The following is a 24,353-nucleotide window of genomic DNA, read 5'->3' on the forward strand; positions in this document are numbered from 1 at the left end:
AGCACTAGCTGTAACACATTCCATCTTGACCAGGATCACAAGTGCACAATCAAAATGAAAACCACTGGTATCACACCTGGAATGGACAAGTAAAGTTTTTTTTGTCTGAGGTAGCAGAGTCTACATGTGAGCAATGTCAAGTTCTTCTACAGGCGACAGTATTAATCAGACACACACTGAACAGGTTAAAGATATATAGAATTCTGATGCGAACTCATATTGACCAACTCTATCACTTTCACCATCCTATAGTGCAGCAGTGTTGGTTGAAACTACACAAGACTTTAATTAGAACTGAGTTGTTTCAAGTCATCCTTCACTGTCACGATTTGGAGCTGCCGGTGTTAGACTGGGGTGTGCAAAGTTAAAAAACATGCAACACCTGGTTATAGTCCAATAGGTTTATTTGGAAGCACTAGCTTTCAGAGCGCTGCTTCTTCATCAGGTAGCTGTGGAGCATAAGATTGTAAGACATAAAATTTACAGCAAAAGTTTACGGTGTGATGCAACTGAAATGATACATTCTCAAGTTACATTTGCTCAAAACTGCATGAATCCATACAAGATTCTATCAACCCTTTTTTTAGGAAACAGAATCAATCTGAACATTGGAACACAGACAGACTTTACCCTTACACCTTCAATGCATTATCTGAACTGACATGGCACCTATTGTTAAAGTTCACTTGAGAATGTAACTTTTAAAATTAAAAGTTCTTGGATTTACATATGAAAGAACTGAAACCAACATGGTCATTGTAAAAGATGAGAGACTTAACAAACAATCCAGGTCTTTTTCAATATATCATTTCAGTTGCATCACACTGTAAACTTTTGCTGTAAATTCTGTGTCCTATGATCTTATACTCCACAACCACCTGATGGCTAGAGCTAGAGCTTCCAAATAAAACTGTTGGACTATAACCTGATTTGGAGATGCCGGTGTTGACTACCATCTGATGAAGGAGCGTCGCTCCAAAAGCTAGTGTGCTTCAATTAGACCTGTTGGACTATAACCTGGTATTGTGGGATTTTTAACTTTATTCACTGACTGTAAATGCTTTGATACTGCAATGGCCAGCTTCTTCCATTTAATCTCAACTGCAGCTTACTGGTTTATTCTTTCTTCACTTTTTATGTTGTTTAATAGAAGGTTACAATTTCAGGGAAGTCTTCACAATATCTGAAACTCCTTTATTCAAGTTTAATGCTAGCATGTGTTACAGAGCAGAGGTTGACACCCCTCTGATAATTCAAATCGAAACACCCAGGAAGGTTTATCTCGCCTCTTATCAATCTGTTAAAAAGGAGTGGTTAAATAAAATGTAATCCTTTCACTCACTCTACAATCGAGAAAGAACAATTTATTCATCTAACTTCAACAATGAACAAATTAACAGAATTACTAACAAACTAATTACTTCTTCCCTAACTATTACCTACTCCCGAGCAGAACTAAATTCTATTGGTATGCTGTTTCAATAACACAGGTCCCACTTATATAAATCTAAGTACTGGGGAACCTCAATTATCCAAACAAGATGGGCGGGCACTATTTCATTCAGATAATCGATTATTCAGTTAGATGATTAAATGCCTTTCCATTGGGGCTCGGAGTTTTTAAAGTCTGCTCCCTGTTCAGGAGACCCCGCCTCCAACACTGCCCCCCCCAACCACCAACCCCGTCCAACATCGGGGGCCCCTCCCCCCCACGCAACCCCGTCCAATTGGTTCCCTGTCTGCCCCCGTCCCCCAACTAACATTGCCCCACTTGCCCTGGCCCCTCTTCGGGGCAGCCGGACTGTACACCAACAAGACTGCTGCAGCTGCAGCTGCCTTTGGGGGTGGGGGAGGGGGGGTGGTAAGTCTCTAAATAACACACACACACATACCTTTACACCTTTTTACTGCACGTTTTGACAGGTTCCACATTTGCCCTGAACAGGACAATATTGGAGATTATCTGCGGAAGGTGGTTAAGGTACACCCCTCTGTAGAACTCCAGGGAAAGTATGGGGAGTGAGAGAGGGCGGGAGGTCAGTCATTTGGAGACGGTGCCTGTTTAATCATTGTAAACAAAAGACACAATCACTGTTGGAAACACGTCTTTGATGTAATGTTTCTATTGGGACCTAGAGATCTCCTCTGGATAATCTGATTTTCGGATAAATGGTATTCGGATAATCGAGGTTCCTCTAGAATAAGAAACAATTAATTAATTAGTCTCTCAAAGTTCACACAATATTTTCCAGAATGCTCTGCATTCTCCCATTTTTTCAGCCTTTCTTCCGCTGATCCCAAGACACAAATGTCTCTCTTCCGCTGATCCTGCTGTCAGGGATGTTTTCTCTGTGAATTCCTCTGTTTGGACGTTTAGCTAGAAGTGCCATGGTACCTTTTTATGAATAAATGGCACTCTTTTAAAAAGAAAGCATTGAGTTTTCTTGAGAGAGACTTATTTCTCAGATGGAGGGTTTACTTTCTCTTCAGATAGCAGTTGGCTCTCTCCAATCTACTGAAGTTGCTATGTTAAATTCTTTCCATCTCAATATAAGTCTGACCTGGTTCCTCCTTTAAGTTTCTGAACCATTGTCGAGAATGCTTCTGCTACCAATTTGTAGGTATTCAAAATAGCTTGCTTAACATCTGCATAATCTCTTGACACCTCATCTGACAGCGCTGCAAACACCTCACTAGCCCTGCCTATCAACTTGGTCTGAATTAACATTACTGACAGAGTCTCTGTCCAATTCATGCTTAGGCCAGTTTCTCAAAATAAATGAAAAAGGCTTCTGCATCTTTTTCATTGAATCTTAGTAATGTTTTAACATATTTGTATATATCCCTACCAGGCTGTTGGCTATGATGGTTTTGCTCATCATTGTCCTCCTGTATTTTACTTATGTCATGTGAAGTCTTTTTGCTTCAAGTTCCAACTTCATCTTTTCCAACTCAAACATTCTTTCCTTTATGTTCTGCCATGGTTTTTCTTTCCATCTTTATCTTCTGCTTTTAACTGTAATTTAAACCCTCACTTTCCTTTCATTCTCTAATTCCAGTTGTCTCATTTACAATCTAATTCTTTCTAACTCCACCACACTTGACTGTTTCTCTAATATACCGAACGGTTAACTCCATTACAATTTCAGCTTTCCTATTATCCCTAAATAAACTCAATTCTAATTAGCAATCCTGTTGTTAATTCTAAACATTTCTCCTTTTTCTATCTTTCTAAACGTTCTTAGCAAATTTGGGAAGTATCTTCAAATCCCAGAACCTCTTTAGCAACATGAACAACCGTTTCCCCCACTTTTGATCTTACTAACAAGCAACCGAAATTAAACAGATTTTCCACTGCTCACCAAAGTTTTATTTAAAGATACAGGACACTCATTTCCAAGTCTGTTTAAATTTGCTGGGACTTTTGTACAAATTTGTTCAATTTTGCACCCCAAATCCACCCAGATCCCAGGCCGGATCTGTCCAGATCTGTCTAAATCCGTACAAATTTATCCAGATTCCAGACTTGAGCCCCAAATCTGTTAAGGCGGTGAGGTGCTCCACTCTTGGTGTTTCAATTTTAATTATCAGAGGGATGTCGACCACTCCTTCATAACACGAGTTCTGCTGAAAGCATAGCAATCCTTCAGAAAGGGTTAGGCAATCATTTAGCTATAAGAATGGCTACCCCCTCTAGCTTCATATCCTCTGCCCACAGCTCAAGGATTCTCTCCTCCAACCGGGTACAGAGATGGATGGCAGGTGTCGCATCATCGATCTTGTACTCTTCAGCCCTACTGTGGACCATTTTCTTCTGCAAGGAGAAAAGGGGACGAATTGTGAGAGATGAAAACATGGAAAGATTAGTAGTTTGGGGCGATGGGATGAATGAGAGCCAATGGGGGAAAATGCTACATGCAATGGTGAAACGTGGCAGTGAGCGTTGGTTCATGCAGTAGCAGAGTTAAAGTGAGTGTGGCACAGCAGACAAATGTTGGCATTTATCCTTGTAGAGTACAGAATATCATTAACATTCTTTCTGTACTGTTGGGTTTTCCTCCGGACTATGGACAAAGCACTGATCCAGGTGTCAACTTCAGATCAGGTATGGTCTGGTACCATGGTCTCCATTGTCAGTCACAGAGTCATACAGCATGGAAACAAATCCTTTCATCCAAACAGTCCACGCCGACCATGTTCCCAAACCAAAGTAGTCCCACTTACCTCCAAACCTTTCCGAATCATGTACTTATCCAAATGTCTTTAAAGTGTTGTAACTGTACCTGCATCCACCACTTCCTCTGGCAGTTCATTCCACATGCAAAACACCACGTTAAAAAGAAGTTTCCCATGTCTTTTTAAAAATATCTCTCCCCCATCTTAAAAATATGCCCCAAGACAACTCCCCCCAACATGTGGAAAAAAAAGCTCCCATACTATGCACCTTATCTCCTAATTTTATGAATCTCTACAAGGTCACACCCCAATGAAAAATGTCTCAGGCTTTCCAGTCAATCTTAAACCTTCCATTCCTGACAAAATCCTGGTAAATCTTTTCTGAACCTTCTTCAATTTAATGGTGTTCTTCCTATAGCAGGGCAACTAGAATTGTACAGAGTACTCGAGAAGACGCCTCATCAACAGCCTGTACAAACTCAACACAGTGTCCCAACTCTTATACTTAAAGGTCTGAGCAATGAAGAAAGATCCTTCTCTCAAACATTCTGTCCACATGGTCCCGGTCAACAATAGGGGTATCAACTTGCCTCTGTTAGCCATTTCTGTGCAATTCTTCCTATACAGGTTGTTCTGCTGTAACATGACACTGTGTTCCTCTGCAACCTCACAATATAAAAAAAGCTATAGAAAACTGCTTTAGAAAATCACACTGCATAAGATCACTAATAGAAAATTGCTATACCCGTTCAGTAGAAAATTCACATTATCCAAACAATGTCCACAATTCATCAATCACGTTATAGCCAATTCATGCTAACAAAAATGCATTATACCAGAACAACGTGTACAGAAACTGTGAAGGGTAATTTTTGGCTTGCAACCTTTGAACTGGTGCCTACCTAGGCATTAAATATAGCATTAGTGGCAAGAAACCTGGAAGATCACCACTGCGGCAATCACTTCCATTGCTAATGAGTGTAAGAAAGCTGGGTGCAGTGCCATGGTGCATGGCTGATGAGGTGTTCAGTGCACATTTGTATGAGGAAACCCACCGGAACTCAGGAGGTCTAATTCTCCATGCAACGTCCCAACCTTTACAGTTATATTTTGAGAAAATTCAGCCCTTATGCTCCAGATTAGGAGTATATACTGCTAGAAAGTTAGCTACATCACATAAATTCTGTACAGAAGCTTGATGAGAAGTCATCAACTGTTAGATGGCTCTATGCTATTAGATCTCAGAGAGATTCTGGAAAATAGTAAACAGTTGAGCGCTGCAGTCAGGCTATGGAAGTTGTCATAGGGAGCTAAGAAAATGGGAAGTCAGCGGCGCTGTGTTGGGAAAAGCTGAAAGGGGCATAGATAACGCGAGGGAACATTAATACTTCAGTGCAGCTGAGCGAGTGGAGTGAAGAACTCTCAAGCAATACATCCTTAAAGAACTGAACAAGATTGGAGCTCAGGGAAAAACCCAGGCTTGGTACTGACTCAGCAAGTCCAGCAGTCACTGTAGAACTGGAGACATGTGTATGGATGAGTATTAGAGAACAGTTAGAGTATCCAGGGGAACATTGACCCAGGAAGGAGGACAAATACCAGAATGAGAGTAGTTGTTAAGGTAGGAGAAAGTGAGGACTGCAGATGCTGGAGATCAGAGCGGAAAATGTGTTGCTGGAAAAGCGCAGCAGGTCAGGCAGCAGCCAAGGAGCAGGAGAATTGACGTTTTGGGCATGAGCCCTTCTTCAGGAAGTTGTTAATGACAAAATATTTCTTGAGCAGGCACTCAAGGCCAAATCAGAAAAAGTGAAAACTGTAATCTTCTTTAAAATTAAACGAAATTTGATGACCCTCTATGGCACTAATGTTTACTGAGGGAGCGACTGAGAAATCCTGACATTTTTCTTGATCGTATTTTGATTTACTTTATGCTGTGGAGTGTTTGATTATAGTTTATCACTCAAATTTACCGTGTGAATACTGGATGTTCAAAATAATTTACACAATTGTTTTAGATTGTATTACAGTTCTAATGTTGTACAACGAAGTTTATTATTATTTTGTGAATGTTGTGACTTTATTTTGTTAGCAAGTCCTTGAATCTTGCACTCTTGTCTATTTCAAAAAACATAGTTACTGATTTCTAGCAAGATTGTAACATTAATTTAGTGATAAGGTCTGTCACTGTAAAGAAGAAGAATGTACTTTGGCCCTTGTTGCAAAGAATAAGGGCGAGAAAGTGAAGTACTGAGAATATTGTGTGTGTCCGTGAGTCATGAAAGCTAATTTTGACTTGGATGTATATAGATAGCTAAGGTTGGATTTTGGGATGAGAGTATTGTCTTATGATGAAAGGTCAAGAAGGACAGACTACGTATTAGAAAGAGAGGAGACAATCTTGATTAACATACAAGATTCTAAGAGACTGATTCATCCTAGTTGGTGAATCTAAAATATGTGGGCACAACTTCAGGATATGAGATTGATTATTCCTGACTGAGCTGAGGCGAACACTCTTCACTCAGACGCTTGAAATCTTTTGAGTTTATCATTTCATAGAATTGTAAATGTTACATCTTATGAGTATATTCAAGGTTGCGATAGATAGTTTTTGATTTCTCAGGGAATCGAGGGATATGGGGGATGAAAGAGAAAATGAAATTGAGACAAAAGATCAACTTTGATCATACTGAATGGTTAAGCAGGTCTAGTGCATACTTCTAATCTCTTACATTTTTATGGAAACCTTCTTGTGGACATCATAAATTTAATTATTAGGAAATGGTCACAAATTTAATTTCTTCCACTAAATTTTCAGAGATTGGATTGCAATACCTTTCACCTTCTTTTAATGAAAAATTGTCCTTACTGAACAATGTTTATAAAACACCTTTATGATTTCTCAATTTTCTAAACATCTTTACTTTAAATTGGGATGTTCCTTCCTTCTTAATTCCTGGCTTACTGCATTTTTATTTTGAGCCAATCAACAAACTTGTTACAGACAAGAAACGATATAACAGCAAGAATATTCAGCTGCAAAACGTCTAATAGAAGTTGCTAAACATATGAGGTGACAAATTTTACAGATCAAAATAGAAACTACTATTACATCAGATGTTAATTTACCAAAGTTACAGGTAAAACTAAATTCACAATAATTAACTTTTTCCACTTACCCTATCCCATCAATAAACTCAAGATAGGTCATTTCCCTTGTTCTGTATTTAAATTTGATACACGTCAAAGTCTCAAACTCTGCCATAGAAGCAGTTATTACTGCTCGTTGAGCTTTATCTGTGAAAAAGAATAACCAATGCGATAAATAATAAATTTCCTTCAAATTTAAAGACGTACAAATGTAGCGATACATATGCTGATAACTTTACACCTCAGTCACTTCTAGGATAAAAAAAAACTTAACTGCAACTGGATTGGGTTACTTGGAACCTAGTTATACCGAGGAACCTTGATTATCCAAAGGACACAGGCGGGGAGTATTTCATTCGGTTAATTGAATTCTGGATAATCGAATGCTGGATAACATAGGTTAGCCAAGCATCGGGACCTTATGATCCTACCGGATAATCCGATATTCGGACAATCGAGGTTCCTCTGTACTCACATGTAAACTAAACCTTGATTAACTAAGTGGCAAGTTTAAGGGCAGCCTCAATACAGCTTTTAGTGACAGCTGCCAAACCTAGTTAAAATATAGGCCAGAAGCCACTGGGAGGATTCTAGAAGTTGGCTCAGTCACTGCACCCAAGGAGGGGTTCACAGCTGGTTAGAGAGGTGGGAATGGATAAAGAACCACATATTCTCAGATGACTGGTATTGACAATATAAGCCATTAATCTCTAAAGGACAGTGAGGTGTCACCTTTCAGCAAAAAAACTGAAACAAAGGGCACCTGGAGGGAAGGACAGGCCAGAGAGAAGAAAAAGGAGGAGGAAACAAAGGGGGCGGGGGATACAAGTGAGAACCACCCAGAAAAGAAAAGGTGCACCGCTCAACATAGAAACACAAGATTTCGTGAGGGGCACAGTGAAACTCAACCTCTAGCTGTCAGGAATCAAGGGGTACCCACCTCAGCACAGCTGTGGGCAACAAGGAGCAGCAATGCTCTGAATAAGGAGCAGAGGATGACAGCCTCTCTGTTGGAGTCTGAACTGGACCTTCCTGGCTTTGTCCTTACCCCAATGACACCAGAGGAAGGGCCCCAGGGAGGAACAGGACAGTTACTTCAGCCACGTGAGGGTCAGCAGTTCACCCACCCAACAGGGATGCAGGTAGACCTTAGTCACAAGACTGCGGATGAACGGACATTGGGTCTATAGATAATTCTACAAAATCTCAACGGGCTTTAAAATTGCTATTATTAATGTGCATTGCACTAAATCTATTTCGCAATGTGGGTAAATAGGCAAAGCCTTTTCCCGGGGTCGGGGAGTCCAGAACTAGAGGGCATAGGTTTAGGGTGAGAGGGGAAAGATATAAAAGAGACCTAAGGGGCAACTTTTTCACGCAGAGGGTGGTACGTGTATGGAATGAACTGTCAGAGGAAGTGGTGGAGGCTGGTACAATTGCAACATTTAAGAGGCATTTGGATGGGTATATGAATAGGAAGGGTTTGGAAGGATATGGGCCAGATGCTGGCAGGTGGGACTAGATTGGATTGGGATATCTGGTCGTCATGGACGGGTTGGACCAAAGGGTCTGTTTCCATGCTGTACATCTCTATGACTCTATTGTGTTTACACTTTGGCTTAACCTCAAAATGGACCACCTGTTCTGCAGGAGTGTGGGATACCACTCCTCTTCAACTATAGGAAATGGCTGAGCTTGTAGGCCCACAGGTCTTGATTTAATCAGGAAAGAATGATTGTCATTCCTCCAGCCTGGGTAGTCTGCTGCAAGATGGCACCTTCACCACCTGCAAAGCTAAGACAGTGGTGGGCGGGCACTCTTTGCAGCAGATGATATGTATGAAAATACTCACTAGACTAATCAACATGTACACCCCACTGGTAAGGTGAATAGCTAGCCATATTGGAGCAACTCCCACTGCTACTGGCAACATCCAGGCGAGTCATTCTGGTCAGACTTCAACTGCAAGATGGACAATCCAGAAGATCTGACAACAAACTGGACACTACTTCCAAATTCCTGATGGAAATGGCTGAAGTCACCAAGTTGCAAGACATTGTCAGTACCCCTGCAGACTGTACACAGTATAGATACACCTGGTCACAGCCAGATGGGTTTATCCACTCCAGATAAGTTTCCTGTTCGTGTTCCACATGTTCTCGGTCAGATCTATCAATGTCAAGCCAGTTTTCTTCTCTGACCACTGTCTCCTGCTAGGCAACTATCCCCTAGAGAATAACCAGCAGGCTGTCAAGGGAACATGGAAACTGAATGTGAAACAGTTAACCCCAGAACCCATAATGGAGCTCAAAAGGGAATAAAAGATCAGAGGACTGTGAAGCCACTCTTCGAGTGTCTAGCACAAAACAGTCAAGGGTTTCATCAAGAGGTTCTTTATCCTCAAAGGTGTTCAGAAGGCGAGATGGAGAAGGGGGAAGTCTGTCCAAATTCCAAAAACGCACGTGGAACTAAATCCTGCTTCAGATAATAGGGAGTGATGTTATCTAGGATCTCCAGGAGGTGAAGAGCCAGCAAGCCTCGCTCTTTGCCTTGGAGACCTCCAAGATAATTTTTCAGCTTAGAGCCCATGGAGCAAGATGAAACGTGCTCATGTTTTTTCTTCCAGAAGGTGCACAAGGACAGCTCCATGCACAGCAGCCTGAAGACAGGTGGGGGAAGCAACACTGTCTCAGTCTGACATCCTGAGGAATAGCAAATCCTTTTATGTCAGAGTCTATGGGATGAAGCCCACAGATAGTGCAGCCTGCCCGTCTTGCCTGCCCTCTATCATGGTGGTCTTCGATGACAGCATATGGGAGCGCCTGGACCAGGTGTTATCTCTGGTTAGCTAACAAAGGCTCTCAAGTCCTTAGCAAAAACTAAAATTACTGAAACGTAAAGAGTTGTATTCAGCTCTGTGGGACTTGATTGGCCAGGACTTGAAGGAGTATGACAGTATGCAACTGGTTTGTAACATGTGCAAAATCCATGAAGAAAGGTGCCATCACCCTCATCTTCAAGCTGAGGGGAGAGGGAGGAAATTAGAAATTGGTGACCAATTTCACTGCTGAATGCAGATTATAAAATCCTGAATAATATCATTACCCACAAGGTCAGGTTAGCTGTCAGTGGGCAGAATCATAAGCATCTGCGACCATTCAAACTGGCCTCAGGAGCCAAGACAAATCAAGGCAAGAGTGAGGCCATGTTCTGTGAGACCTGGGGCTAACCAATCCTTTATCCCTTTAAGAGTCTGGACAGATTACCTGACTCTGCCCAGAATATGTTTCAGAAGGGCCAGGGCATATGCAAAATCTTGGCATTTCACCAAGTTGAGGCAGAAACTGGGCTTTTGGAAACACCGTTTCCCCTCTGTTGTGGGTAAAAACCTGAAAATCTCCCTTTTGGTATACGTGGCACAGGTCTGGCCCATTCCCAGAACTTGTGTTGTTACAGTCACCCCAGCCATCATCCACTTCATCTGGGGATCTAAGATGACTGTATCCATCAGGATACCATGTACAAAGCCCTGAGTAAGGGGGAGGAGAAAGAAGAACATAGATGACGCTGCCCTCAACCTGATGGCCACCTGTGTGTGTGGCTGCATCAATCTGTGCATAGACTGTTGGTACTTAAGTGTCATTCAGTACTGAGGTTCTACCTGTCCCCAGTGGGTCTGACCTCAGTGCCACTGAATGCTCCAAGTGGCTGGACTGTTCTGTATCGTCCGTATTTCTTTGTGGAGAAATCTGCAAAGAAAAATATCTTCGACCACAAATCCATCAGGAGTTGGTCAGCATATAGTGTCCACAAGACCCTGTGGGAAAAGGAGAGGGTGGATCCTGTCAGGTTGTTCCCAGAGTAGATTGTTATGGCATTTGGCAGAATGCCTCATCACCAGAACATTCCAACAAGTACTAAGACATCACTTGGCTGGTGTTGAGAAGAGCACTACCTGCGAGATCCTTCATATATGCCTGGAATCTCTGTGCCACCTCACGCTGCCCTCACAGCAATGCAGTGGTAGGGTAGAGACCGTCACCCACCTCCTTCTGGGATGTGCCTATGCAAAGGAAGTTTGGAGAGAGATGCAGTGCTTTTTTAAAATCGAGGTTCATCCTGAACAGCTCCATGACGTAGGACTCTGCTGTACGGCCAGTTCCCTTGGATGCACTGACTGCACCTGGATGACCATCAACTCGGTGAAAGATGCTCTTTGGTCTGCCCAAAACCTGTTGGTCTTCCAGAGCAAGGAACTGATGTCAACCGAATGTTACAGACTGGCACATTCCAAGATCCAGGACTATGTCCTGAAGGATGCACTAAAGCTTGGTGCATCTGCAGCTAAGACGCAGCAGGGAAAAAATACCATCTTAGGTCTTTCTGCCAAAGGGACACGGGGCCCTTTCAGTTATTGGACTCTCCTGATGTCTCAAAGAAATGTCTTGGGTTTGTTTGTTCTACACGTGTTCAGAAGTTGTGGAAAAGCTATTTGCCTTGCACCCATCAGGGAAAACACAAGAATTCAAAATTTCAAATGATCTCAATAAATTATATGACAGAAAAACAAGGTGCTGGTTAGGTGGCAAGTTGAATCTGATTTGCCAAAACAATGCCATGGAGGAAGTAACAGGAAACCAAAGGTTCCTAAGCCCTTGGGGTAATTTAAAAAATTGAAAGATACAAAAAGAATATGTTTTTTGAAGGCAAATTACCTCAAATATATGAGCAACAAGCCATTTCATGCAGCTTCTATGCCGTGGCAAAACAAGCGATTTTTTTTCCCATTACTATGATGCTGTCATCAGTCCAGGAAGACATTCTGCCTATCGTATATTTGAGCAATATTATATGTGAATTTTAAAGCTGTTTAGCGCCGAATGTTTGATGTACATTGCAAAGATTATATAATTGAATCAAGCAATTGTTCGTAATAAGCAAACTGCAGACTAGATCAAGCTTGCAAAGCCTAATAAAAGTCTGTTAGCTATGATTCTGTGATAGGACTGTTCAGCAAATGCTAGCCAAATTGTGCTAACAGATACACTGACAGCCAATTTAAGATAGTCAGTCAAACTTCTAAAATGTCTTATTCACACTTGCTAGAAACATGCAATCATTTGTACGGGATCACTAGATCTGGATAGATGGTATTAAAAAGGATAATCAAGTGACTTTGATTTTGATCCAAGCAGAAAAACAAGGAGTGACTGGGATTCAGGTTGCAAAAAATCATGAAAGCAGTCCATAGCTCTATTTTGGAGATGTGAAACTCAGACATCTGGGAGCGATATCAGCTGAAGTGATGTCTGCTCATTGTAGGTGGAAGCCAAGGCATGGAAGGCAACCTGTGTGGTGTTATTAACAGCTCAGTGAAACTGAAGCGATTGCCCGCATCATAAAATGAGTGTTAGACAAAGAAACATTCGTGAGTATGTTTCTCAGTTTGCTAAGCTGTTTGCTCAGTGCCGTGCCAGTGATTAAATGATGAGGTCCTTATAAATTCAGTGTACCATAATCTTGGAATAATCAATTGAGAACCTAGGAGGTCAGCACTCATGGGGGAGCTTTAATTCCATCTTATTGATTGACAACATATTAAATACAGAAGCAACAAGAAAGCTTCCAGGTTAATTTGGAATTGCTGCTAAAGGGAAATCAGAAACTAAAAAAGACAGATTTAAAAGTTGTTTTTTATTATCCTATGTGTCTCACTGAGGTAATGCACTAGAAATCAAGCCCCACTATACTGAGTCATTTCAAAAGTTAAAGGTTTTATGCAAGTAAGGAAATTCCCAGATTTAACTGCCTTTTAGCTGCTGCAGATCAGGTTTCTGAATTAACAGGGATTACTATCTATCAGAAATAAATCAGGTGGCATTACAGGTAAGCGTTTAAGACCCACGATTATATAACACAACTAGTTAAAACACTTACAACTTCCCTTATAAAACACCCCCTACACATACACACAAGATAGAAACATAGTGTTAAGGGTAGACATAAAAACTAAGAAGGCAGTCTTATTCACAAAGACCTTTTGACTTTCTAGAATCATAGAATCCCAACAATGAGGAAACAGGCTATTCGGCTCAACTGGTCCTCACCAACCCATGCAGACGATCTCCCTACCCTTCCCATGGCTAACTCACCTCGCCTCTATATCCCTGAACACTATGGGCAATTTAGCATATCCAATCCACCTAACCTGCAAATCTTTGGACTGTGGGAGGAAACCAGAGCACCTGGTGGAAACTCATGCAGACACAGGGAGAAAGTGCAAACTCCACAAGGGAGGAACTGAACCCAGGTCCCTGGCGCTGTGAGGCACTGAACCACCCAAAGTCACTTATCAGGACCTTCTACTCCATCTTCCTCCTCCAGGAGACACAGGGCAACCTATCTATTATAGAATCTCTAATATAGGGCTTAAAGGAATTCATTAGGGAACATAAAATGATCTTATTCAGGTTTTTTTTTAATTGCAGGAAAAAGAACAACTCCATCCTCCTTGGAGGTCTAATAGCTTTTGACTAAACGTGCTCACACACGAGTTATCGGTCTTAGAGTTATACAGCACAGAAACAGACCCTTCGGTCCAACTCGTCTGCGATGACCAGGTATCCTAAACTGATCGAGTCACATTTGCCAGCATTTAGTCCACATCCTTCTAAACCTGTCCTATTTGTGTATTCTTACAGATGCCTTTTAAATACTGTAATTTTTCTCACCTCTTCCACTTCCTTTGGCAGCTCATTCCATGCATGCACCACCTAGTGTGTGAAGAAATTGACCTTTAGGTCCCTTTTAAATCTTGCCCCTCTCACGTTAAACGTAACCCCTCTAGTGTTGGACTTCACTGGCCTGGGGAAAAAAGACCTTGGTTATTCACCCTATCCATGTCCCTCTATAAACTCACTCCTCAGCCTCCGCTGCTGCAGGGGAAAAAAGCCCCAGCCAAATCAGCCTCTTCCTATAACGCAAAACTTTCAATCCTGGCAACATCCTTGTAAATCATTTCTGCACTATTTCAAATTTAACATCTTTCCTATAGCAGGAAGATCAGAATTGAATGCTGCATTCCAGAAGTGACCTCACCAATATCCTGTACAGCTGCAACATGACTCCTCAATTCCTGTATTTAATGCATTGACCAATGATGTCATGCAAACAAATGTGTTCTCCAACACCCTTTCTACCTGTGACTCCACTTTCAAAGAACTATGCACCTGTACTGCAAGGTCTCTACTTGCCAACACTCTAATGGACCTTACCATTAATTGTGTAAATCCTGTCTGGTTTGCCTTACCAAAATGCAACACCTCACATTTATCTAAATTAAACCCATCACCATCAGCCACCCCTTCACCCACTGGCGCAAATGATCAAGGTCTCAGAGTACAATGAGATAATCATCTTCACGGTCACTGCACCACCACTTTTGGTATCATCTGCAAATTTGCTACCCATACTTCCTATACTTACATCCAAATTATTTATATAAATAACAAAACGCATTGGATCCAGCAACAATCATTGCAGCATACCGCTGATCATAGGTCTCCAGTCCGAAAACAACCCTCAAACTCATATCTTCAAACCAATTTTGTATTCAATTGGCTAACTCCTCCTGGACTCCAAGTATTCTAAATATGGGGAACCTTGTCGAATGCCTTGAAGTCCACATAGACAATTTTTACTGCTCAGCCTCTTTGTCACCTCTTCAAAAACTCAAATTAACGAGACAATTTCCCATGCACTAAACCATGTTGACTATCCCTAATCGATTCTTGCCTTTCCAAATGCACATAAATCTTATTCTTCAGAATCCCCTCAGATAACACGAGTGTGGCATGGTAGCTTGAGGACAACACGGTGGCTCAGTGGTTAGCACTGCTGCCTCACAACCGCCAGGGACCAGGTTCAATTTCCACCTCAGGCCCCTGTCTGTGTGGAGTTTGCACATTCTCCCCCTATCTGCGTGGGTTTCCTCCAAGTGCACTGGTTTCCTCCCACAGTCCAAAGATGTGCAGATCAGGTGAGTTATTGACAGACTGAAAACCTTTGTCATAGTCACTTGTATCTAATTGTGCTGTTAATTCATTAACTTTGCTCTGAATACAATGTGCATCAAATAATGAGCCATTAATTTCATCTTTTTATCAATTCCTCCCACCATTCCTATTTATTACTGTTTTTCTATATTTGTATTTTCTATTATTTCCTGTCCCACATTTCGTATCATCATCCAAATTGTTGCCTATAAAGTTGCTATGTTCTTTTCCTTTGGATACCCACATTTCCCTACTCTAATTAGCTTAACACGCTCCCTGCAACTTTACTTACTCATTTTGTCAGGACAGTGGTCCCAGCACCAGTCAATTGAAGTAAAGCGCATCCCATCAGAACAGTTCCCTTCTACTGCAGTACTGGTGCCAGTGTCCCATGAATTGAAACCCATTCAACCCACACCAATCTTTGAGCTTTCAATCTCTTGACTTTACTTACCTTTTGCCAAGGATTCAGCTAGTATTCGAAAGGTTAGTACCTTGGAGATTATGCATTTTAAATTACCTCACAACAGTTCAAAATCTTTCATCAGAACCTCCTATTTGGTACTATGAAGGTTGTTGGTACCATCATAGATGACGACAACTGGATCCCACACCTTTCACAGCAGGTTCCTCTCCAGACCAGACGAAATATACTATGGCACCTGATAGTTAACGAGCCATCGGGTCTCTCCATTACAACTGCAGAGCACTGTATCCACCTCAATAATATACAATTCTCCTTATTGCCTGCTCAAAGATTTCATCAAATCACTATCTTTCCTAAACAACCACACTGGCTGGCAGTCCTTGATTACTCTATGTCTTTCTAAGTGACAGTGATCCTGCTAACCTAAACGGATTCTAATAATTTGCAAACTGCTAATAGAAACTGAAGACTGCAGATTCTAGAGATCAGAGTCAAAAAGTGTGACACTGGAAAAGCACAGCAGGTCAGGCAACATCCGAGGTGCAGGAGAGTTGACATTTCAGCATAAGCCCTTCATCAGGATTGTATTCCAGCCCCACACTTTTCAACTGCAAACTGCTAAACTCAGACTGATTGGCCTGTAAGTATTTGGTCTACTCCTTGATCATTTCTAAACAAAGGTACAATGATGTTTGTAAGCTGAAGGCCCACATGAAGGCATACTTCTCTCAACAGAGGCAAAGATTAAGAAAGCTGCTATGTTCTTATGAACTAAAGTTGGAAAAAATATGCAAAAGTAATTTGCATCACACAGCAGGACCTTTATGAAACCACATGTGAAGGAGGAGGCCACTGGAATACTGTTTTTCAGTTCTACTGAAAGGCTATAAAACTACTGCAAAAAAATCAGTAACAAACTAGTCACTGCTTCTTAAAAAAGTTTCAATGTATCCTCCTTTAACATTCAGTTTGCTAAGAAAATATGAGAAAGACAACATAATTGGTAAAGCTCTATCCATAGTTTAAAAGTTGCAAAGAAAATCAGGCCTTACTTATGATATTTCTATTATGTGTAAAGCTTGCTAAACCTATTTGTTATACATGTTTGCTTTTGTTTCGGTTAAAAACAAAAAAATGGCAGATGCTGGAATCCAACGTAGACAAGCAGGAGGCTGGGAGAACACAGCGAGCCAGGTAGCATCAGGAGGAGGAGAAGTAAACTTTATTCGTGTAACCCTTCTTTAGGGCTGGGGATGAGTGCAAGGGAAGCTGCAAATAAGGGGTATGGGAGTAGTGGGTGGTGAGGTGGCATGGTTGGCAGGAGGAATGAATCTAGTTGGTAGCTGGAAGGAAGGGTTGATCAGAGGAATAGAAAAGGTAGGGGTGGGGGGCTGGAATGGAGAACTTGCTGTTAAGTCCTCCGAGCTGTACACTGCCCAGGCAGAAGATGAGGTGTAATTTCTCCAATATGCAATCTGATTCACTGTGGTAATGGAGGAGGCCAAGGATGGTCATGTCGGAAAGGGAGTGGGAAGGGGAGGTCAGATCGGCCCCTGCAAACCCAGCTGAGATGCTTGGCAAAACATGCTCAAGTTTACATTTGATCTCACCGATGTAGAGAAGACCACATCGGGAGCACCGGATATAGTAAATGAGGTTGGAGGAGAGGCAGGTGAACCTCTTTCTCACCTGGAAGGACTGTTTGATGCCTTGGATATTTTGAACAGTCCCTCTTCAATACCTACACAGACACTGCGCCTCAACTCTTCTACCATTACATCGATGATTACATCAGTGCAGCATCCTGCACCCAGGCTGAACTGGAACACAAGTTCCACCCCACCCTTAAATTCACCTTGTCCACCTTGGAAACCTCCCTGCCCTTTCTTGACTTCCCCATTTCCATCTCTGGTGATTGTCTCCAGAATGTTTACTATAAACCCACAGACTTCCAAAACTACCTGGACTACACATCCTCCCACCCAGTATCCTGCATGAACTCAATCCTATTTTCACAATTCCTCCGCCTCCGCCGCATCTGGTCAGACAAGGAGACATTCCATTCCCAAGCATCCCAGATGTCCATCTATTTTGACCAATGTGCTTTTACCCCTCTGTCATCCACACACCTCCTTCATTCCCTGCTCCACCGTTCTAAACCCAGCCCCCTCCAAATGCAATAAAGACAGGGTCTTTCTTGACCTCACCCACCACCCCACCAGTCTTAGCATCCAGCATATCATCCTTAAAACACTTCTGCAAACTCCAATTAGGCACCACCAAGAACATCTTTCTCATCTCACCCCTCTCTGCCTTCTGCAAAGACTGTTCCCTTCACCAATCCTTGCTTCGTGCCACTCTCCGCACTAAACCCCCACAAACCCCCAGGTACCTTCCCCTGCAACCATAAAAGATGCAAAACCTGCCAGCACATCACCCCTCCTCACCTCCATCCAGGGCCTGAAACAGTCCTTCCAGGTGAGTCAGAGGATCGCCTACCTCTCCAACAACCTAGTTCACTGTATTCGATGCTCTCAACGTGGTCTTCTCTACGTTGGTGAGACCAAACGTAAACTCAGGGGCGCTTTTTGCCGAGCATCTCAGCCAGGCCCACAGGGCCAACCTGATGTTCCAGTCACCGCCTATTTTAATTACCCTTCCCACTCCCTTTCCGACATGACCATCCTGGGACTCCTCCACTGCCACAGCCAATCAGACTGCAAATTGGAGGAAACACACCTCACCTTCCCGCTGCGCAGCCCATAGCCCAGAGGACTTAACACTGAGTTCTCCAATTTCAAATCACCTTCCTTCCCATCCTCCAACTCCCTTTCCAGCCCTTCCCCCTCGCTTGCATTCCTCTGATCAATCCCTCCTTCCAGCTACCAACCAGATTAATTCCTCCCATCGACCAATCAGGTCATACCCTCTACTTGTGTACACCTATGCCTATTTCATCACCCTGCTCTCATCCCATCCAAAACCCACCCCCACCCCTCTTTATTTGCAGGTCCCCTAACACCCATCCTCTGACCTGAAGAAGGGTTATACCCAAAATGTTGACTTGTCCACCTCCTCATGCTGCCTGGTGTGCTATGTTCTTCAGCCTCCTGCTTGTCTACTTTTGTACTGGTTACGCCCTTCTCACATTATAAATAAAACCAGAAAGGTTTAAGGAAAGGTCTGAGAAGGGTCACCAACCCTAAACATTAACTCTGATTTCACTTTATAGATCCTGCCAGACCTGCTGAGCTTTTCCAGCAAATACTGTTTTTATTTCTCACATTATAAACACCGTTACAAAGGTGTTTCATATTTAATATTTCTTTAAGAACATAACAAAAGAACACAAGAGATGCAAGAGTCAGCTATCTGGCCCTTCAAGCCTTCTTTAACATCCAATAAAGTCATGGCTGATCTTTTAGTAGACTCAAATCCCCTTATCTGTGCTCTTACCGTATTCCTTAATTCCTTTATTGTTAAAAAAAAATCTATCTTTAGCCTTAAAAATGTTTACTGAACTACTTCATCAACTACTTCGCTGGGCAAGGAATTCCATAGATTAACAACCCTCTGGTGAAGAATTCAGTCTTAAATCAGCTCCCTCTAATCTTGAGGCCATGCCCTCTTGTCCTAGTTTCACCTGCCAGTGGAAATATCCTCTCTACATCTAGCTTATCTATTCCCTTCATAATTTTATAGGTTTCAAAAAGATCCCCCCTCATCTTTCTCAATTCCAATGAATATAATCCCAGTTCACGCAGTCTCTCCTCACAAGCCAACCACCTGAACTCCAGAATCAACCTGGTAAACCTCCTCTGCATCCCCTCCAGTGTCAATGCATCCTTTCTCAAGTAAGGAGACCAAAACTGCACAGAACTCCAGGTTTGGCTTCACCAGCACCCTGTACAGCTGCAACATAACCTCTCTGCTTTTAAACTCAATTCCTTTATCAATGAAGGACAAAATTCCATTTTCCTTCCTAATTACTTGTTGTACCTGCAGACCAACCCTCTGTGATTCATGCACAAGGACACCCAGGTCCCTCTGCACAGCAGCATGCTGCAACCTTTTACCATTCAAGTAATTGAAGAGTTGTGGAGAATGGTTTCATTTTATATTTGTGAAAATAGCAAGAGTTCTTCAGGTTAGTATCATTGGCCCAAATATTTTCAGGCACTTCATCAATAACTTTCCCACATCATAAAATCAGATGTGGGAATGTTCACAGATGATTTCACAATAATCAGCAGCATTCACAACACTTCAGATACTGCAGCAGTCCATGTGCAGCAAAGCCTGGACAATATTTAGACTTGGGCTGTTAATTAACAATTAAGATTTATGCCAAGCAATGACTATTTCCAATGATAGAATCTAACCTCTGACATTCAAGACTATTAACACATTTTCCCCAGGGCAGAAATGGTTGTCATGAGTGGTCATAAGTTTAAGGTGATTGGTGGAAGGTGTAGGGGATATGTCAGAGATAGGTCCTTTACAGAAAGTGGTGGGTGCATGGAATGTACTGCCAGCAGTGGTAGTAGAGTCAGAGACAATAGGGACATTTAAGCAACTGCTGGACAAGCACATGGATGGTAGCAAATTGAGGGATGTGTAGATTAGGTTGATCTTATATTAAGATAAATGTATGGTGCAGCATCATGGGCTGAAGAGCTTGTATTGTCCTGTATTGTTCTATGAATCCTCCACTAGCAACTTCCTCAGGGTCACCATCAACTAGAAATCTAACCAATCAGTTATACAGAACAACTTCGGTTATCTGAATGTCAATTATCCAAATTTTAAATTATCCAAACAAGATCTCAATATCCTGTAAAAACATTATCTGTTATCCAAATAATCAATTATCTGAACAAAATACTCCTTGCCTGTCTCGTTCGGATAATTGAGGTTGGTCTGTATACACATGAGCAGATCAAGAGCTAGAAATTTACCAGTGAGTAACACACCTCCTACCTCACTGTCTCCTAGAAATATGAGTCATGAGACAGGAATGTGATAGAATGCTTTCCATTTGCCTGCATGGATACAACTCAAGCGACAATCAATTAGCCTGACACCATCTAGGACAAAGGAAGCTGTTTGACTGGCATCCTATCTACCAACTTCAACACTCCCCTCACCAAGGTTCCTTTGACAGCACGTCCCAAAACTGTAACCTTTGCTGTCTCAAATGACAAGGGCAACAAATGCATAAGAACATCACTGCCTGCAAAACGGCCACCATCCTGACTTGGAACTATCTAATCTTTCTTTCACTGTTACCAGTTCAGAATCCTGGAACTTCTTTCTGATAAAAATTTCAGATGTCCAAACCCCCAAGACTGCAATGCTTCAAGATGACAGCCCACAGCTTCTCAAGGTCATGTAAAAAAGGGCAATAAATGCTAGCTTAGCTGGCATGTCCACATTGCACAAACAAATTATGAAGGTTTATTATAAGATCATGTGTAAAGAATTGGTAGAGAAACTGTAAAACCATTGTACAGGCATTTTGTCTAGGGTAAAGTTTCTTTTTATTCCCTAATGGATTAATTGTGAAGGAATCTATCTCTTTTAAAATTATTCAAACTTTTCTTAAAGAAGAGGCTGAGGTATACAATTTGTACCATTCAAGAGTATGCAAGAAGGGCAGCAGACAAAACTCAAGCTTGGAGATAGGAAAATGCCAACTACATAATCTGGGGGATGTTGCAAAAAGACTGACGAGATGATATGGGTTTGGAGTGCAAGCAAATGAGTCCATTTAATAAGGTTAGTCAAAGAACATAAGAAAAGGGTTTGACCCCATCAGCTGCAGTGCTGTCATTAATCTTGTGCACATGGGGCCTAAGAAGAACCTGAAAGCCACTTACAACTCCACATTGTTATTGAACTGGGGCTTAGTAGTGTCAGCTCAGTGAAAGGATGTGGGTTAGTCCAAGAAAATGTCATTGCAATAGAAAATCAATGATGTTCTAGTTGAATGGTACTCAAAGGCAAAATAACATCTTCTGACTTCCTATGTTCCTAAGAAGCTTTAGAAATACCTATTTAGCACATTTGGAAGCTTGGGCAGAAAAGAAATTCCATGAAGGGATAGTTGTTGGCTCAATGAAACTTTTAAGTGGTTGTCTGGTGGCAGTAGGGATAAAGAAAAGTCTGTGCGCCAGTGGTTACCTACTTCTTTCAACTTCAATGTTGGGATACTGCCAGTGATTAGATACTGGGCAGTCTTGTAAACACAGAGAAACAGTTTCAGAAGTGACTGAGCAACTGGGACATGAGCAGTCACTGGGGCTGACTTAGTTTAAGTCCCAACAGAAGCAAGATAGCTTTCAAACGGAGTAGCTATTGGAAGAAAATTGGATAAATGCCTTGATTGAGAGGAGCTTTGAAAGTCTTGAAACCCTTCATGACGAGGATAGAATTTAAAAGATTTTATGTGACTCATTACTGATTGCGGGTGTGGGAAAAGATCTGCCACACAGAATACAGAAAATCAAACCTGTCCAAACCATACAAGAAACACCCAGAACGTCTCAGCATTGACTCAACAGGCTGACAAGGGAAACCAGACATGACTACAGTCACTTTCAGACCAGGGAATGCACTTCCCAAGACAAAGTGACAATAAGCTTCCTGGACCTTATAAATATAGCTGTCCCAAAGCCTTCAGGGCAGTCTTATACACCAGTGATACCAAAGCATGCAAAGCTCAGGTCAGACGGAGAGACACCAGAATATCTGCTCACAGGAGAGCAACAATGGAAACACTTTACTGCCAAGATAACGGACATTCTCACCTATCCTTAAAGAGAGCTGGAATCTCCTGATCCCACTAAGAACTGATTGATGCTGCCACTGTATCTACATTCAGGACATTCTTCTGATAACTGCGTTGCAATTATCACCATTGTAACTTGATTACTTGACTATCAAGCCCATTGTATTTTCACTATTATTAATTAGCATCATTGTACAGTATTCTTATTAAAAAAAACTGGCTGGAAAGAGAGTTTCCACTATCTGGACAGACTGGCTGTGCTGTTTCAGATGGGTCAATTTCTCTTCCACGATATCGCAGTTTGTTCATTTTACTCTGATCTATGTTTTGTGATCTCTGCTTTATTGGGCTAATTTCTCCGACAGCAGGATTGGTTACTGATAAAACTGGTGAAATCTAATGCATTTTGTGATGCAGTGTTTTGATGTATTATAATTCACACTTACTTCACCCTCTATCGATGCATTTACAGATATATGTGACATGGGACATAAAAGGATAATTGAACTGATAAGTCTCCCCTGCCATTGCAACCCACCAAAGGTCAGCAGTCTAGTTAAAAGATCTGTTAACTGCTTCAGTCACCTGAAACCTGAAACGTGCCTCAGTACTGATTATTATAGAACCTTAACTAGCATGAATCATCTCAGTTAATCTCAAATTCCATGTTAGGGCCCTCTTGTGGCATAGTGGTAGTGTCTCTACCCATGGACCAAAAGACCTGGGTCCGAGTTCCGCCTGCTGTACAAGTGTGTAATAACATCTCTGAACAGGTTGGTTAGAAAAATAGGTTCAATTGATTTTTTAAAAAAAAGGACTGTTCACAAGCTGTTGGGAAAGAATGAGACAGCTAGAGTGAGTGTGGTTTGAAACACACTGGGAGTAAGTAATTCCCGCCTCAGGCAACTGTCTTGTGTGGAGTTTGCACAATCTCCCCTTGTCTGCGTGGGCTTCTCCCTGGTGCTCCGGTTTTAGTGATTGTCTATTGTTACGACGACCATGAAATAAGGGCCCTGGACTAATAGATATCATTTGATTTTTAAGCATTTTCCAGAAGGTTTAAGTCATGGCTAGAGAGTTCAAAACCGTGTTCTTTCTGCTCTATGTGGGAAGCCTGAAACATTACCTGAGCCCAGGGCCAGCATGAGTGCAGGAAGTGTCTCTAGTTGCAGCTCCGGGAAGCTTGGATTCAGAGCGGGAGCAGCAGCTCAGGATACGGTGGAGAATTTGTGAAGCAGAGTGTGTCATGGATAGTATGCATCTGTGCTATGCAGAGAGGTGATCACACTTCAGGCTAAGACTCCATAGACAGAAAGGGAATTGGGACCACCAGGCAGAGAAAGGGGTACAGGCAGGCAGTGCATGAGTCTCCTGTGGTTGTTCGCAAGGGGAACAATCTCTCACACAAAGCAGCATCAGCAAATTTGATGCATCATGGCTGACTCTGCTGCACAGGGTAAAGGTTTAAAAAAAAGTGAATGCAATAGTTATAGAGGATTCATTATAAGGGGAAGAGATAAGACATTTTGACCAACGCATATGAGACTCCAGGATGGCATGTTGCCTCCCTGATGCCAGTGGTTAGCACAGCTGCCTCACAGCGCCAGAGACCCGTGTTCAATTCCCGCCTCAATTCCCATCTGTGTGGAGTTTGCACATTCTCCCAGTGTCTGCGTGGGTTTCCCCCTGCTGCTCCGGTTTCCTCCCACAGTCCAAAAATGTGCAGGTTAGGTGAATTGGCCATGCTAAATTGCTT

At 42.1% G+C, this 24,353-nt stretch overlaps 1 protein-coding gene across 2 annotated transcripts in view; it reads right to left on the bottom strand.

Moving 5' to 3' along the window:
* Positions 1-24,353, bottom strand: part of LOC132824139 (astacin-like metalloendopeptidase) — a 216,405-nt gene that overhangs the window by 105,179 nt on the left and 86,873 nt on the right. The window contains exon 6 of one of the 2 annotated variants that reach the window (XM_060838391.1): positions 7,356-7,473. The exons of the other annotated variant lie outside the window; for it this stretch is intronic. Coding sequence (XP_060694374.1) covers positions 7,356-7,473 — 118 coding nt within the window. The remainder of the gene's footprint in view (positions 1-7,355; positions 7,474-24,353) is intronic. 2 annotated transcript variants of the gene reach the window in all.

This window comes from Hemiscyllium ocellatum, chromosome 18 (assembly GCF_020745735.1).
Source record: "Hemiscyllium ocellatum isolate sHemOce1 chromosome 18, sHemOce1.pat.X.cur, whole genome shotgun sequence".
In the NCBI taxonomy this organism is placed as follows: domain Eukaryota; kingdom Metazoa; phylum Chordata; class Chondrichthyes; order Orectolobiformes; family Hemiscylliidae; genus Hemiscyllium; species Hemiscyllium ocellatum.